Source organism: Dermacentor andersoni, chromosome 1, assembly GCF_023375885.2.
Source record: "Dermacentor andersoni chromosome 1, qqDerAnde1_hic_scaffold, whole genome shotgun sequence".
NCBI classification, from domain to species: domain Eukaryota; kingdom Metazoa; phylum Arthropoda; class Arachnida; order Ixodida; family Ixodidae; genus Dermacentor; species Dermacentor andersoni.
In genome coordinates this window covers 101112195-101125146 of record NC_092814.1, presented here as the reverse complement: position 1 = coordinate 101125146, position 12952 = coordinate 101112195, and the positions used below count along the sequence as shown (strand labels likewise).

Sequence of the window (12952 nt, the reverse complement as noted above, 5' to 3'; positions counted from 1 at the left end):
TAAACACACACGCATTAGCACTCCTGCTCAGCAGCTGTGTGCAGTGCATACCACACCTAGGTGCATACACTGGTCCAAGCAGAATGCACACTAAACATCAAGCTAAATATATCTAATCCTTTCAAAGGGCACTGACAGCCGACGACGGTTTTCCGTCGGTCTCATCTCTTGCACCATCTAGAGGTGATGGCTGCAAGGCCATTGCCTTGAAATGGCAACTCATGATGCCAGCATTGAGAGATGCTTTGTATCTGCCGGGGTGCTGTTTCTGCTGGGCAGAAGCAGGTGCCTTGTGTGCTGCATTGCCAACACATTGTCCCCACTTATTGTTCACACCGTTTGAGGAGCTTGACTGCAAGGCTAAACTTTGCTATCACTTTCAGTCTTTTGCCCATCTAGCAAAACTGCCAATTTTTTTTCTTTTACGACTTGTTACAGATTCTCAGAATTAAAGAAAACCAAAGTGTCCCTGGCAAGCAAGGTGGTAACAGAAACTCACACCTGAGCAAAATTTTATTCCCACTATAGCGTCTTGTCACCTACAATAACAATGCAAACACTGACAGTGTTTTCACAGTGCTTATCTACTTTAGGCACAATTAGGGTACTTGTTTTTTTAGAATTTTTATTCTTGCTTACACTTTTTGCAACCTCACTCAGTGCTTTTGCATGTTACGTTTTAATGACCTATGATTATTGTGTGGGTTTTGATAGTAAGTTGCAAAATATTTTATGATCGACGGCTTTATTTTTCTTTCAGGATGTCTTGGAAAAGAAGAGATGTCTTCTTGCTAGTCTTCTGCAGTTCAGTCCAATCATTTCGGCGATGAATGAAGTGATAAAGACAAAGCTTCTTGGAGACTAATTTCCCACATATGGAGGCTGCAAGGGCACTCTCTTTGTCAGAAAGTTCTTCTGCAATGTCTGTTTTTTGTGCTATATTTGCAATGTCCCATAAGTTCATGACAAAACAACTGCCATACTTGTCCATTGCAAGGCTTGCATATTGACCCTGAAAAAATGCAAAACAGAGATGTGAACATGCAGTGACAGCACAGTGTGTGTGAGCCTCTGACGTGCCATATTATGAATGGCTGTCATATTTATTTGCATAATGACTGCACCCCCCACATTGGCCATCAAAAATACTTTGTTTTCCTTCGAGTAATCCCTGCACTTTCAAAAATTGCTGCAGTGTCTGTCGTCTGCTTGTTCCAGCCGGTATAACTGCACATGGCAGCCCTTGACATTTAGCAATTAGTTTAGCAAACAGAGGGTCTTTAATGCGTCGTGGTTGCTCAGTGGCTATGGTGTTGGGCTGCTGAGCACGAGGTCGCGGGATTGAATCCCGGCCACAGCGGCCGCATTTCGATGGGGGCGAAATGCGAAAACACCCGTGTACTTAGATTTAGGTGCACATTAAAGAACCCCAGGTGGTCAAAATTTCTGGAGTCCTCCACTACGGCGTGCCTCATAATCAAAAAGTGGTTTTGGCACGTAAAACCCCATAATTTTATTTAGAGGGTCTTTACAGTTCCCACTTGTGTAGAACCTTGCTTTACCTATGTAACAGTCCAAAGTGAAAATATAATTTGGAAACATCTTTCATCTCAGCAATAAACTTGTGGATGATTATTTTACACCATTATTACTGCTGTTTCAAATTGAAACTGTTTTGTGGCATTTATGGGTCGTTAAGTCTCTGTATTTCTATTAAGGTGATATAAAATATATAATCCGCATACAGCTGAAAACCTTTATTGTAATGTTTGGAACCATAAATATTTCCCTTATACAGTCACTAGTGCACTACTGCAGCCCCTCAGAAGTGTTTCTCTGAACAATGCCAATTTTTGAGTTCCTCGTACAGGGTGAGCTGCTGTTTCTTTTGTAGTGGGCTGTGGAAGAACATTGGGGCACGGAACATTTGGGCATGGAAAGTTGTAACTAAAATGCATTGCACAAGAACCAGTGCTAAATAACACAGGTGTACATGAAATGCATAGAGGCAAAATTATAGAATTACAGGCAGCCTGCTTGCACACAATGTCTTTTCTATGCCTTTGGAAGCTGTTGCACATACATATGTAGAGTGCAGCATCATCACACCGTTGCAAGACTTTCTTGCAGATGCAGTTGTATGCCTATTTAGTGCAAAAATTCAATGAGTGATAATTTTTCTTGGGCACATGTGTTGGAGCTTAATCAGAACAAGTCACAGCCCCAGGCGATTTTTTTTTTTTTTTTAAGAATCCAGTTGAGAAGATGATTGTGTAAGAAAAATAGTGTGAGAGCAAGATTGACATCATAATTCAGACTGCACATACTGTGTTTATGTATGCATCTTGTTCAGACAGCTAGTGTTTTGCCTTTTTAAGTATGTGTCTGTCTTAAGTATGTTAATAATAAGTTAGCAAAACATGGATGAGACATGCAATTTATTTTGTTAAAGGGACACTAAAGGCAAATACTAAGTCGATGTGGACTGTTTAAATAGCATTTCAGAAACCTCACAATGCTTGTTTTGTTCTAAGAAAGACTCAGTTTCCGAGAACATTGCACCTGAAGGGTCCGGATACCTTTATGACAATTCAAATCTCCCACTACCCAACTAGGGAGTGGTGATGTTGCATACGTCACTACTGTCCTTTGCTGTCGTCAGTGAGTAAAATGGCGCCTGACAGATGGCGGTAGGGCTTTGTACACAAAATGTAAATGTGCCGCCAAGCATGGAGAAACAGGGCCAAGACAGAGCTGTGGATTCACCATTGCAGCTGCTTTTGGTCAAGTTGCGTGGATTGTTCGGGCATCCTGCGACATCACATGGAAGTGGAATTCTCTGCTACTTGCAGTTCGTGTGAGTTTCGCGAGCCAGAAAAATCGGCGCAGAACTGTGCGATTACGAAACTACTGGAACACGAAAGCGCAGGTGGCACAGAGTCAAGTGAAAACGAAACCTTTTGACCGCCCACGCCAATGAGTTCTTTGTTCTAAAAATTTAATAGAACTGGACAAGTACAATTTTCTTCCGTCTTACAATGCAATACAATGATGTTTTTATAAAGAGTGGTTGAATACTAGTTACAGAATATAAATGAGGAGTGCCTTCGTCATCGGGCAAGAACTTGAACATCCTGGGGGAGTCTCTAATCGTGTTGCCTCAATTTCTCGATTACTTAGGCTCTGTTCGTGATAATATTGAAGGCTTAGAGATTCTCGAGCACTAGTGTATCACTTTAGCTTGACTTACCATTTGCCTTTAGTGTCCCTTTATGCATACAATTCACTGTAAACTTTTCTTTTTAGCAGTGTTCACGATACACGTAGAAGACAGAAAACTGGCCAGGCCATACTTTCCCCTACATTGTGTGGGTCATTTCATAGTACAGATGCCCGAATGTACACTAGTATGATCCTAAAGTAACAGATGTAAAAATTAAATGATTAGAAAACTATAGACAGTGTCACGATGCAATTTACCCAGAAAATCATAGAATCTTTTTATTTTATAATTAATAATACAATTTCCAAAATATTTACATTGGCCACTGACAGGTGGTGCTTTAGTAGTCCCAAAGCTCTGTCACGGTTCATTCACAGTTCATATACAGTTTATACACAGTTCTGCCCATTGGTGGCAAATGTAACTGATCTGGCAATATTTTTTTCATTGAAAAAATATCCTGTATTTCTGTGCATTTCTGTGAAAACAGCATCATGCTACTTTTTATACTTTTCAAATGAGTGAATTTGTAATTTTTTTGTAACTTTTAGATCACGTGGTACAGTCCCACTCCTAAGCTTGGAGAACATGGGAGCGTGTGGCTAATTGTATGCACCGTCTGGCGGCGCGGTGCCTGCTGTTGAGAGTGTTGCAGTGTGAATGCACGTCCATCCTTACTCACTGGCCTGCTCATTTGCTCGCTCCGTGTCAACGAGTGTGCCGTTAACCCTAATTTATGGCAGCTTCTGCCAATAGTGAACGGTGAAGGAGCGGTGTGGCAGCGATTCCCAATGAATGGTACGTGTTGGCGCAGAGCAAGCAAACAAGCATGCCAGCGAGTAAGGATGGACACACATGCGTACTGCAACATTCCAACACTCTCGACAGCAGACATCAGGCCACCATGTGACGCTGCACATGACATTTTCCCTGCGCTCCCATGGTCTACAAACTTATGTGCATGACTGCACATAAGTAATAACTTAAAGATAGGTTTTTTGGAATAAGGCGATTCCTTTAGAAGCATGTCAGTAGTAGTGGACGTCGGAGGACAGATGAGATAAAGTTAATAAGCAAGTTGACTAACCACCTAATAAATTTTTTAACTTCACATTTAGGTGGCTCATTGTGAGTGGGAAAATGAAGCCAGTGCCCACACACACACCGTATCTCCATTCATAATCGGTAAAAATGCCACAGCCCTGCCTGTGTCATGATGGAGTGTGGCTCACCAAGCTCGTGAAACCAAAACTTCGAGAATGACAAGCGCATAGCTGTACCCTTGAGCAGACATCACTGGGAGGTGTCACTGAGCAGCCAAAGCCAGCTATAAAACTTGAGATGGCATAGTAGCAACACAGGGTCCCGTTGCAGTCATTGACTTTGGGACCCTCGCCTGCATACTATTGTTGTTTACTTATTGTTTTTGGAATGACGAATAAACTGAAACTGAAACTGATAAACTGAAACAGAGAGCTGGACCTGTTAGTGCATGCTTAATTGGAAAAAGCAGCAACCAACACAGTACATGAAGAAAAAGAACATGGCAAGCTCGTATCCTTTTAAACTGAAACTGAAACTGATAAACTGAAACAGAGAGCTGGACCTGTTAGTGCATGCTTAATTGGAAAAAGCAGCGACCAACACAGTACACGAAGAAAAAGAACATGGCAAGCTCATATCCTTTTCCTTTGTGTACCGTGTTCACAACTGTTTTTTTTTCTAATTAAATGATACGGCATGTACTGGCAGCTTCCTTGAAATTTCCCAATTGCAACAATGCACCTTGTTATAATACTTCAAAACTTCTTAGTAAATTGTTTAGTCAAGTGGCCAATTTACTTAAACACACAAAAATTGAGCTTTGAGCACACATTTAGATCCGAAGTTACAATATGAAATCACTACCTCTCAGCCCATCCCACTAACATTGACCACAATTTTGCCAAGGCTTGCATGACGTGAAAAAAAAGTGTGGGGCCAGTGCAGTGTCGCTTGCTCCGAAGCATTCCGAAACAATATGCTGCCATGCCGAGATTGTGCATGCCTACAGCTGTGAGAGTGCCCCAGCAGAAACTTACACCCTGAAGTAGCTCCTGGATTCTTCGGTCGGCAGGTTTTGTTAACAATTCTCTCACTCGTGCAATAAAAACAGCACGAACAAGAGCACACCCGCAGAAAATATACCAAGCTAACCACCAAGACACACATGCAAGAATGAAACCATGCATGGTGACCACATCATATTTCTGGCTCCTGCAATCACTTCTGGCACTTGCAGTACACAAAAGCATGATGTTCAAGATTAGCTTTCATTATTTTGAGGGAGCTGTCACTGGAGGTGTGGCTTTGTTTTGTCACCTATTAGTGTTGCCTGACTGCTGTGTGGTATAACCATGATATAAAAAATGTAAATACAAATTTTCTAATACACAGAGTACACTCAAATTTTGCCAGCTTGCTGTGGGACACATACAGTTCAACATGTAATGCACAATTCAAGCTTGAAAATTTGGTGTCATGGCTCCTTTATTTGTGTATTATGCCACCAACGACCCCTAAGAAAGTTATTTCAAAAACCCTATTTTAATATATTACTCAATGTCTTTGTTGAAATACCCAGTACGCGCACAAGGACATTACAAATTATAAGCACAGATAGCACCAATATTGAAGGGAACACTAGATTTGTAACCCGCAGCAACAGTCCAGTGGCTATGGAGTTGCGCTGCAGAGCTCGATGTTGCAAGTCCAATCCTGGCTGCAGCAGCTGCATTTCGATAGGGGAAAAATGCGAAAACGTTTGTGTACCATTCATTGGGTGCACATTAAAGAACCCCAGGTGGTCAAAATTAATCAGAAGTCCACCATTACGGCTTGTCTCATAATCAGATGGTGATTTTGGTATGTAAAGCTGCTAATCTTTTTCTTGCCAGATTTGTGTTTAACACCAATAATTTCCTCATTATTGTGCTGAAATCAGAAAAGTGGCATGAAGCATATTCTTCATCACAAGAACAAAGTTAGAGGTGTCGGAGAGTCAGTTCCGAACTTGCATGTCTGCAGGAATCTGAAATTAACTGAAAACAGATCAAGTATCCCCTTTCACATTTGGTGCACAGTGCACACAGTGAATGAAGAGTGTTAAAGGCCTCTGAACACAGTATCTATGCAGGGCAATAGAATACCACTTGGTATGGGTGAGGGAATATATCTAGTACAGATAAGAGAGAGAAAAGAAGTTACTCCATTTGTCCACCAAAACTGGTATGATAACCCTGTTAAACCTTTACCCTGAAATATAACACAACAGTAACCAACAGCTCAAAAAAGAAAGGAAAGCGACTGCCCGCACTGTAGAAGCTTCACAAAGCACAATGCATCGAGGTTATAAGCAACTGTTATAAGGGCTTGTTGCCCTACAAAAGTCTATACGATATAACAAACAGTATTGTTATCAGTGCAATGGTTAAGTATAATACCGGTTATAATTGGTGATGAAAAGTAGCATAGCAGAAACAGCAAGAACAAACAAGGGAGTTGGAATGTAGGAAAGCAGTGGGGAACAAAGTAAAGCTGATTATTAGGCCCAAAATACCCACCTTAAGCATTCTAATAAGTTCTTCCTTGCTTGTTTTCTTCACATGATCACTTTGCACAAATGCATCCAGTACATGGGAGCCACACGGACAACAGGCAATTGCTTTCAACGCTTGGGAGCCCATATTTAACAGACTTTGTGAAACCTGTAAAAATAAGTAAAATTCAAGAGATATTTTTAGCTGACACATTAACATAAGGACAAGTAAGAGAAAAGAAACACGCTCAGAGACATCAGCATCAACATTTTCTGTGCGTTTTAATGCATTTCTTTTCTTTTTAAAAGGCAACTCTAGCAATATTTTTCATTTTGTCAGAGAAGTGGTTGTTTCTGATTCATTTGTGCCTCCTGTCCCATGTAAGAAAATTAAATTTACATAAAATGCAGAAATGACAAAGTAAAAACACATGCACACACTAAAACCAAAACATGATCCTGCAGAAAGCTGCTTCTCGTGACACAAGCTGCGACATTAAAACAGGTATGCACTGGGAAGAGTGCAAGTTGTGGGATGCTGACAGCGCAACTTAAATACTTTTTGACGGATTCTCCACAGGTTGCTTTCAGATAAGACCAAACAAGGGTGGCCACTCTAGATATATACCATGCTCAATATTTTTGTATAAAACTGCCTGAAATCCAGAATGAATGGGGCCTGCAGTTAATGTGACCTTGAAAAAAAAAAAAAGATAATACTCTAAATTACAGACTACAAAAACTGAAAAGCTGCATTTACACATGCTGCTAGGTTTGCAATGTTTGACAATGCATAACTTGAAATGTGCTTTGACAAGAAGTTTGGAACATTTTTAAGGGTCTCTATGCGTAGCGCATTCCAATTCAACAAATCTTTAAGGCTGTCGATTACTTACATCATTGGTGACACATAGAGTTGTTGACAAAGTGGGCTTAGACAGTTTTTAACTTTCTATCTCTTAAGTATTAGTGTCTTTTAGCTTACTGCGGATGCCCGCAAAAAAAAAAAAAAAAAAAAAAAAAAACGCACGACATAACTGCTTGCACGCCGTGATTGCAGTGCTCCCAAACTGTGCGCGTACAAATGAACATAGCATCTAGCAGCACGTGCTGCCACTTAAAAGGTGACAGAGCAGTGACGAAGGCGTTGGCTGTGTGATTTACGCCAGCGATGTGCTTCCCTCGCGGCGGTTCATGATAGTGATAAGCAGATGCAGTGGCAGCACACCCGGCTAAATTCTATGTTGTTCGTTTATGTGCGGAATGCTTGGGAGCAGTGCAATCACGATGTGCAAGTGGGCATGTCATGTGTTTTTGTATTTCGCGGGCATCCGCAGTAAACTGAAAAATACAAATACTTAATAGGTAGAAAGACAGAAACTGTTTATTCGGACGTTTTGCAAACCGCTCTGCAACTTTCTAATTGGAATTTTTTTCCTAGCTTTGTCACTTCAGAAGTTGGTTAATTAATCTTGACTAATTATCTAATTAGGAAAACAATATAGCATGACACACTACATACAAAAGTGAGCAACATGCATTTCGTCACGTAGTCTTAGAGTGCATCGGCATATTTTTAAACTCTGGTTAAAGTTAGCTGAAACACCCTGTAGATCTTCATCATCTTAGCACTAAACCATAACTTCGTTTGCCAACACTACGGAGAAAAGAAAGCTTGACACCTGATGAAGCGGCGCTGCTTAGACCTAAGCTATCAGTAAAAGTTTGTTACTGGCTCGTGCAGTAATGGGCGGCAAGCCATCTTGAAAAACCTGCCATTAATATGTTCCTACAAGTGGCTCATCAGCAATTGGTCCTGATCTTCAGACCATCATGTGCATGACTTGGTCTGAAGGCTGTAGGAGCGGTGTTTGGATCCACGTATGACCAGCTGGCAAGTACCACAACCATGTATACCAAGTTCACCTGTGTACTTACTGGATGATTGCACAGAGCCACTAGCAGATTGCAAAGAACATCAATTCCTTTAGGCAAATATGTTGCACTACTTGTTACCTGCTACTGAATGCAGCATTGCTATTTTTATGTAACTCATCATAAGCAAAGTGAACTCCAATGTCAACTTTGCTAATAACCAATCAAACATTTGATTGTTTTTACTATGGGACCTCCTCCTGTACAATATCATACCCACCTTCGTACATGCATTTTACCAGAATAAACTTCAAACTTCAAACCTTTCGATCTGGTTCTCCAGCCTGTTCATCAGCCTTGTATGCATGTCGAAAAATGTGAAGCACAAATTTTAAAGGGACACTAAAGTGAAACAATGAATAAGTTTAGGCTGATGAAGTAGTGTTTGAAAACTCTGTTGTCGGTAATTTCGCGATGACAGGTTGATTGCTAGAAGTGAAAATGAAGATCACAGTTTCATTATTCAAATTTTGCACCGCTACCTGCACGCCTGTACGTCAGTGTGACGTCACAAATTTCAAAGTAATTTTTCTCAATCAGGTGGGGTTGGCTCAGTAAAAATTCCCAAAACTTGCCACACTCAGTCTTTTGCTCAGTCAACAGTCAACGTCAGATTTTTCAGAGTCCCTAGGGGCTGCGAAAACGTCCGAAAAATCGGGCTCTCAAAAAAAAAAAAAAAAAAAAATGCATGCATTTTAATGCCCCCAAGAGCTGAAATCGCCACAGGCACGTCCGAAATAACTCTGAAGGCCTGCCAGTACACTGATTAGGCGTATCGGTGCTCGTACTGTCATAGGAGACGGCGGGTGCACGCGCGTATAATTAAGAAATACATACCGTGTCCCGTGACAATTGCCTCTTACCACTCTTGATATGCTTCACCGCAATACTTCGCGTATGCTTCAACGCGTAACATTGGTGTATTGAGGCAAAGCTTACTTTCGGGAACCGGTATTATGCAACGCGTCGTGCTTTCCGAACTTCGAAGCCATTGGCGAGGATTGCAAAGGTGGAGTCGGCGCCATTGCTGACAGCGGCACCGAACAGCAAGAAGCTTGGTAGCGAACGTCGAAGTTGTTAGGCCTAGCGTTGCCGCGGTGGTGGTGGCGGCAAAGCGCCTGTTCGAGGCGGCAAGATAATCAAAATGGCGGTGGTGGCTTCGATCAATGTTGTTTCGGACCTGCGGTCATGACAAAAGTCCGGAAAATCGGACGGCGAAGGGTTTTTGCATTCAAAATTTCAAACGTTCTTATACATTGACTCTATGGGGTACCGCGGCGGCGCCGCGAAGGCGTCAGAATTATCAGGCATGTCCAAAAATCGGGCGTCCGCAACATCCGTCGTTGACTAACCCTACTGAAAACATTGCATTGCCGTGAAAACGCGAAAATACCACACTTTTGCGCAGTTGGCGCAAATGGCATTTGAGTGGCTGCAGCCAGGAGCAGGCAAGTCGAATTGTAGCAAAATGGCGCAAATGGCGCATTTGGACCACCGCTGCACCACAACTGCTGAGGGGGGTATGCAATATTTTATTGCTTAGGAGTAATGCCAGTAATGGGAGTAATGGTAATCCTGACAACATGCTGCCGCCTATAGCCGTGCTACAACAACGTTGAAATAAGTTGCTAGGCTGGTTCTTTTATATACGAAACGCTACGGAAGTCACTCCCCGTAAAGCCCCTTGATAATTTGAAAGTAGCGACACTCTCCTCTTCACGGCACTTTCCTCCTCGATTCTCCTCGCCCGCCGGCTGCGCACGGCGCGCTTTTCCTCCTGGGCTCCCGCGGACGGGCCGCAGGATTCTACGGAGGCGTGTTATTTTGGGCCAGTTGCGCGCCCCGGTGGGGTAGAAAATTTTGAGAAATGCAAATAACAGCATCAATAATGCTGGAGGCAACGTTTACGAGGAAGTTGGTTTTTTCTTAAAGCCGTATGAACGGGGTATACCGATGTAAAGGGAGCTTTGAGGCTAGTTCTATACTCCAGACGATTTTTCTGCCACATGGTCAGATCCTTTACTTCGTGCGCCTGATCTAGTATTGCTTGTGACACGCCGCTTTGTTTCCGGTTTATTAAGCGAAAGCCTTAGACCTCTGTTTCAAGGTCCCGTTGTGAGCTACAGAAAATATCGCGTGGCCGAAGGAAGGCGGAAGCGAACCAAAGCATGTGCAGCCGCGTATAAGAGATGGTTAATGATTAGCAAAGAAATGATTGATTAGTGATTGGATTAAAATTACTTCGGGTGTATTAAGGAGGATTAAGGTGGATTAAAGTCGATGAAGGTGCATAAGGGCGAATGAAGGGGATTAAGGTGCATAAAGGAGGACTGGTTTGGATTAAGGTCGCTGAAGGTAGATTAGGGCGGATGAAGGTGCGTTGAGGTGCATTAAGGACAATTATAGTGGATTAGGGTGAATTGAAGTGCATGAAGAAGGATAAGGGTGGATTAAGAAGGATTAAGGTGCATTAAGGAGGATTATGGTGGGCTAGCGTGAATTAAAGTGAATGAAGGAGGATTAGGGTGGATTAAAGGGAATGCGGCAGCATTAGGGTTGATTAAGGAGGATTAAGGAGGGTTCGAGTAGATTAAGGTCGATGAAGGTGGATTAGGGTGCATTCAGGAGGACTTTCGTGGCTTATGGTGGATTAAAGTGAATGAAGGAGGATTAAGGTCGATGAATGTGGATTCGGTGGATTAATGTGCATTAGGAGGATTAGGGTAGACTAATCTGTTTTAATACTCAATGAACCCTAATTCACCTTAATGCTCCTTCATCCACCTTAATATTACCAACCCACCTTAATACAACCTAATCAACCTACATCGCCCCTAATGCACCTTAGCCTACCCTATACGGTCTTATTCCTCCTTTATCAACCCAAATCCACCATAATCCTCCTTTATCCGCCTTAATCCTTATTCATGCACCTTAATCCAACTTAATCCTGCTTCATAGTCCCAATCTACCTTAATACACCCTAATCCACCTTAATCTATCCTAATCGGTCTTAAGCCTCATTCATCAACCCCAATGCACCTTAATCCATATTAATCGAACTTAATCTTCCTTTATCCACCTTAATCCTCCCTAATCCTTGTCTATGTCCCCTAATCCACCCTAATCGGTCTTAATACCCTTTCATCAACCCTTCACCTTAATGGACTCTAATCCACCTTAATCTTCTTTAATACACTCTAATCAACCTTAATCCTCCCTAATCCACCTTATGTCAATCACTAATGATTCATAAATTAACTTGGGTAATCATTCTCTTATACAGGGTTGGTCACCTCTGGCATTCCTTGGGTCACGTGATACTTCCAGTTTACAACGCGACCTTGCAACATAGAGATCTAAAGGCTTTCGCCTTAAAACTTAAAAAAAGACACTCAATGTTGACTAGCTAACGCTCATCGCCTGCAATACCATGGGTATACTTGCCACTAATTTTTTTCAGGGCGCAAAGTAGAATGTATAATGCTGCACTTCCGACTGAATAACAATAGTTAGCGACGTGCGAGGTGATGGAGCCGCCCCAGAATATTAAGCATACTGAGGACAACCACAACAAAAATGCTGGTGAGCAGGCCGGAAGAATGAAAAAAAAAAAAAGGCAGCATTACGGGATGCTTTTCTACGAGCTATAAGACGCCTCAGCTCGCAAACAACGCTGTTCTTTGTCGGAACAAAGTTATTTCGGCTAATGTCATGCAGCCACTGCTTCCTGCGCAAGCCGTCACGCTTTCCTTGTGGTATCATAAAAACGGCATAACCATCTTCAGGCTTCTTGCTGCAGTTATATGCGCAACAGCCTGGCATAGTGCAGGAAACACAGTGTACAACGTTCACTATGCCGAGCTACAGCGCCGTGCCAGCCGTGCTCAGGAGGAAAATGGCGTGAACGAAAAAGAAAAACACAAGCAAAACTCAAGATCCCCGTGTTTCCAAGGGCAACGGCAGGGAGACCAATCGTCGTGCAGAAAAACGGGGGCAAAACTGGTTGCTGCGGGGAGGTGGGGGGACGCGCAAAGGGCGAGGAGGAGGCGAGGAGGTCGCGCGGTGGCGGCAAAGTTCAAAGAGTGTCGTTACTTTCAAATTATCAAGGGACTTTAACTCCCCACGTCGCAGGCTGCCATCGGCGCGGCAGCTTGCGCAACAGTAATCTTTGCCAGGAAACGTATGTGGGGAGCACTGCGTGCTTCGAATTGTTT

General features: G+C 42.6%; 1 protein-coding gene across 1 annotated transcript in view; it reads right to left on the bottom strand.

Moving 5' to 3' along the window:
• Positions 1–728: 728 nt before the first annotated feature.
• LOC126545467 (nucleolar protein 9) overlaps positions 729–12952 on the bottom strand; it is a 90254-nt gene continuing 78030 nt past the window's right edge. Inside the window, exons 10-11 of the mRNA XM_050193345.3 lie at positions 6826–6969; positions 729–1012 (exon numbers count right to left, since the gene is read on the bottom strand). Coding sequence (XP_050049302.1) covers positions 746–1012; positions 6826–6969 — 411 coding nt within the window. The 3' untranslated portion in view covers positions 729–745. The remainder of the gene's footprint in view (positions 1013–6825; positions 6970–12952) is intronic.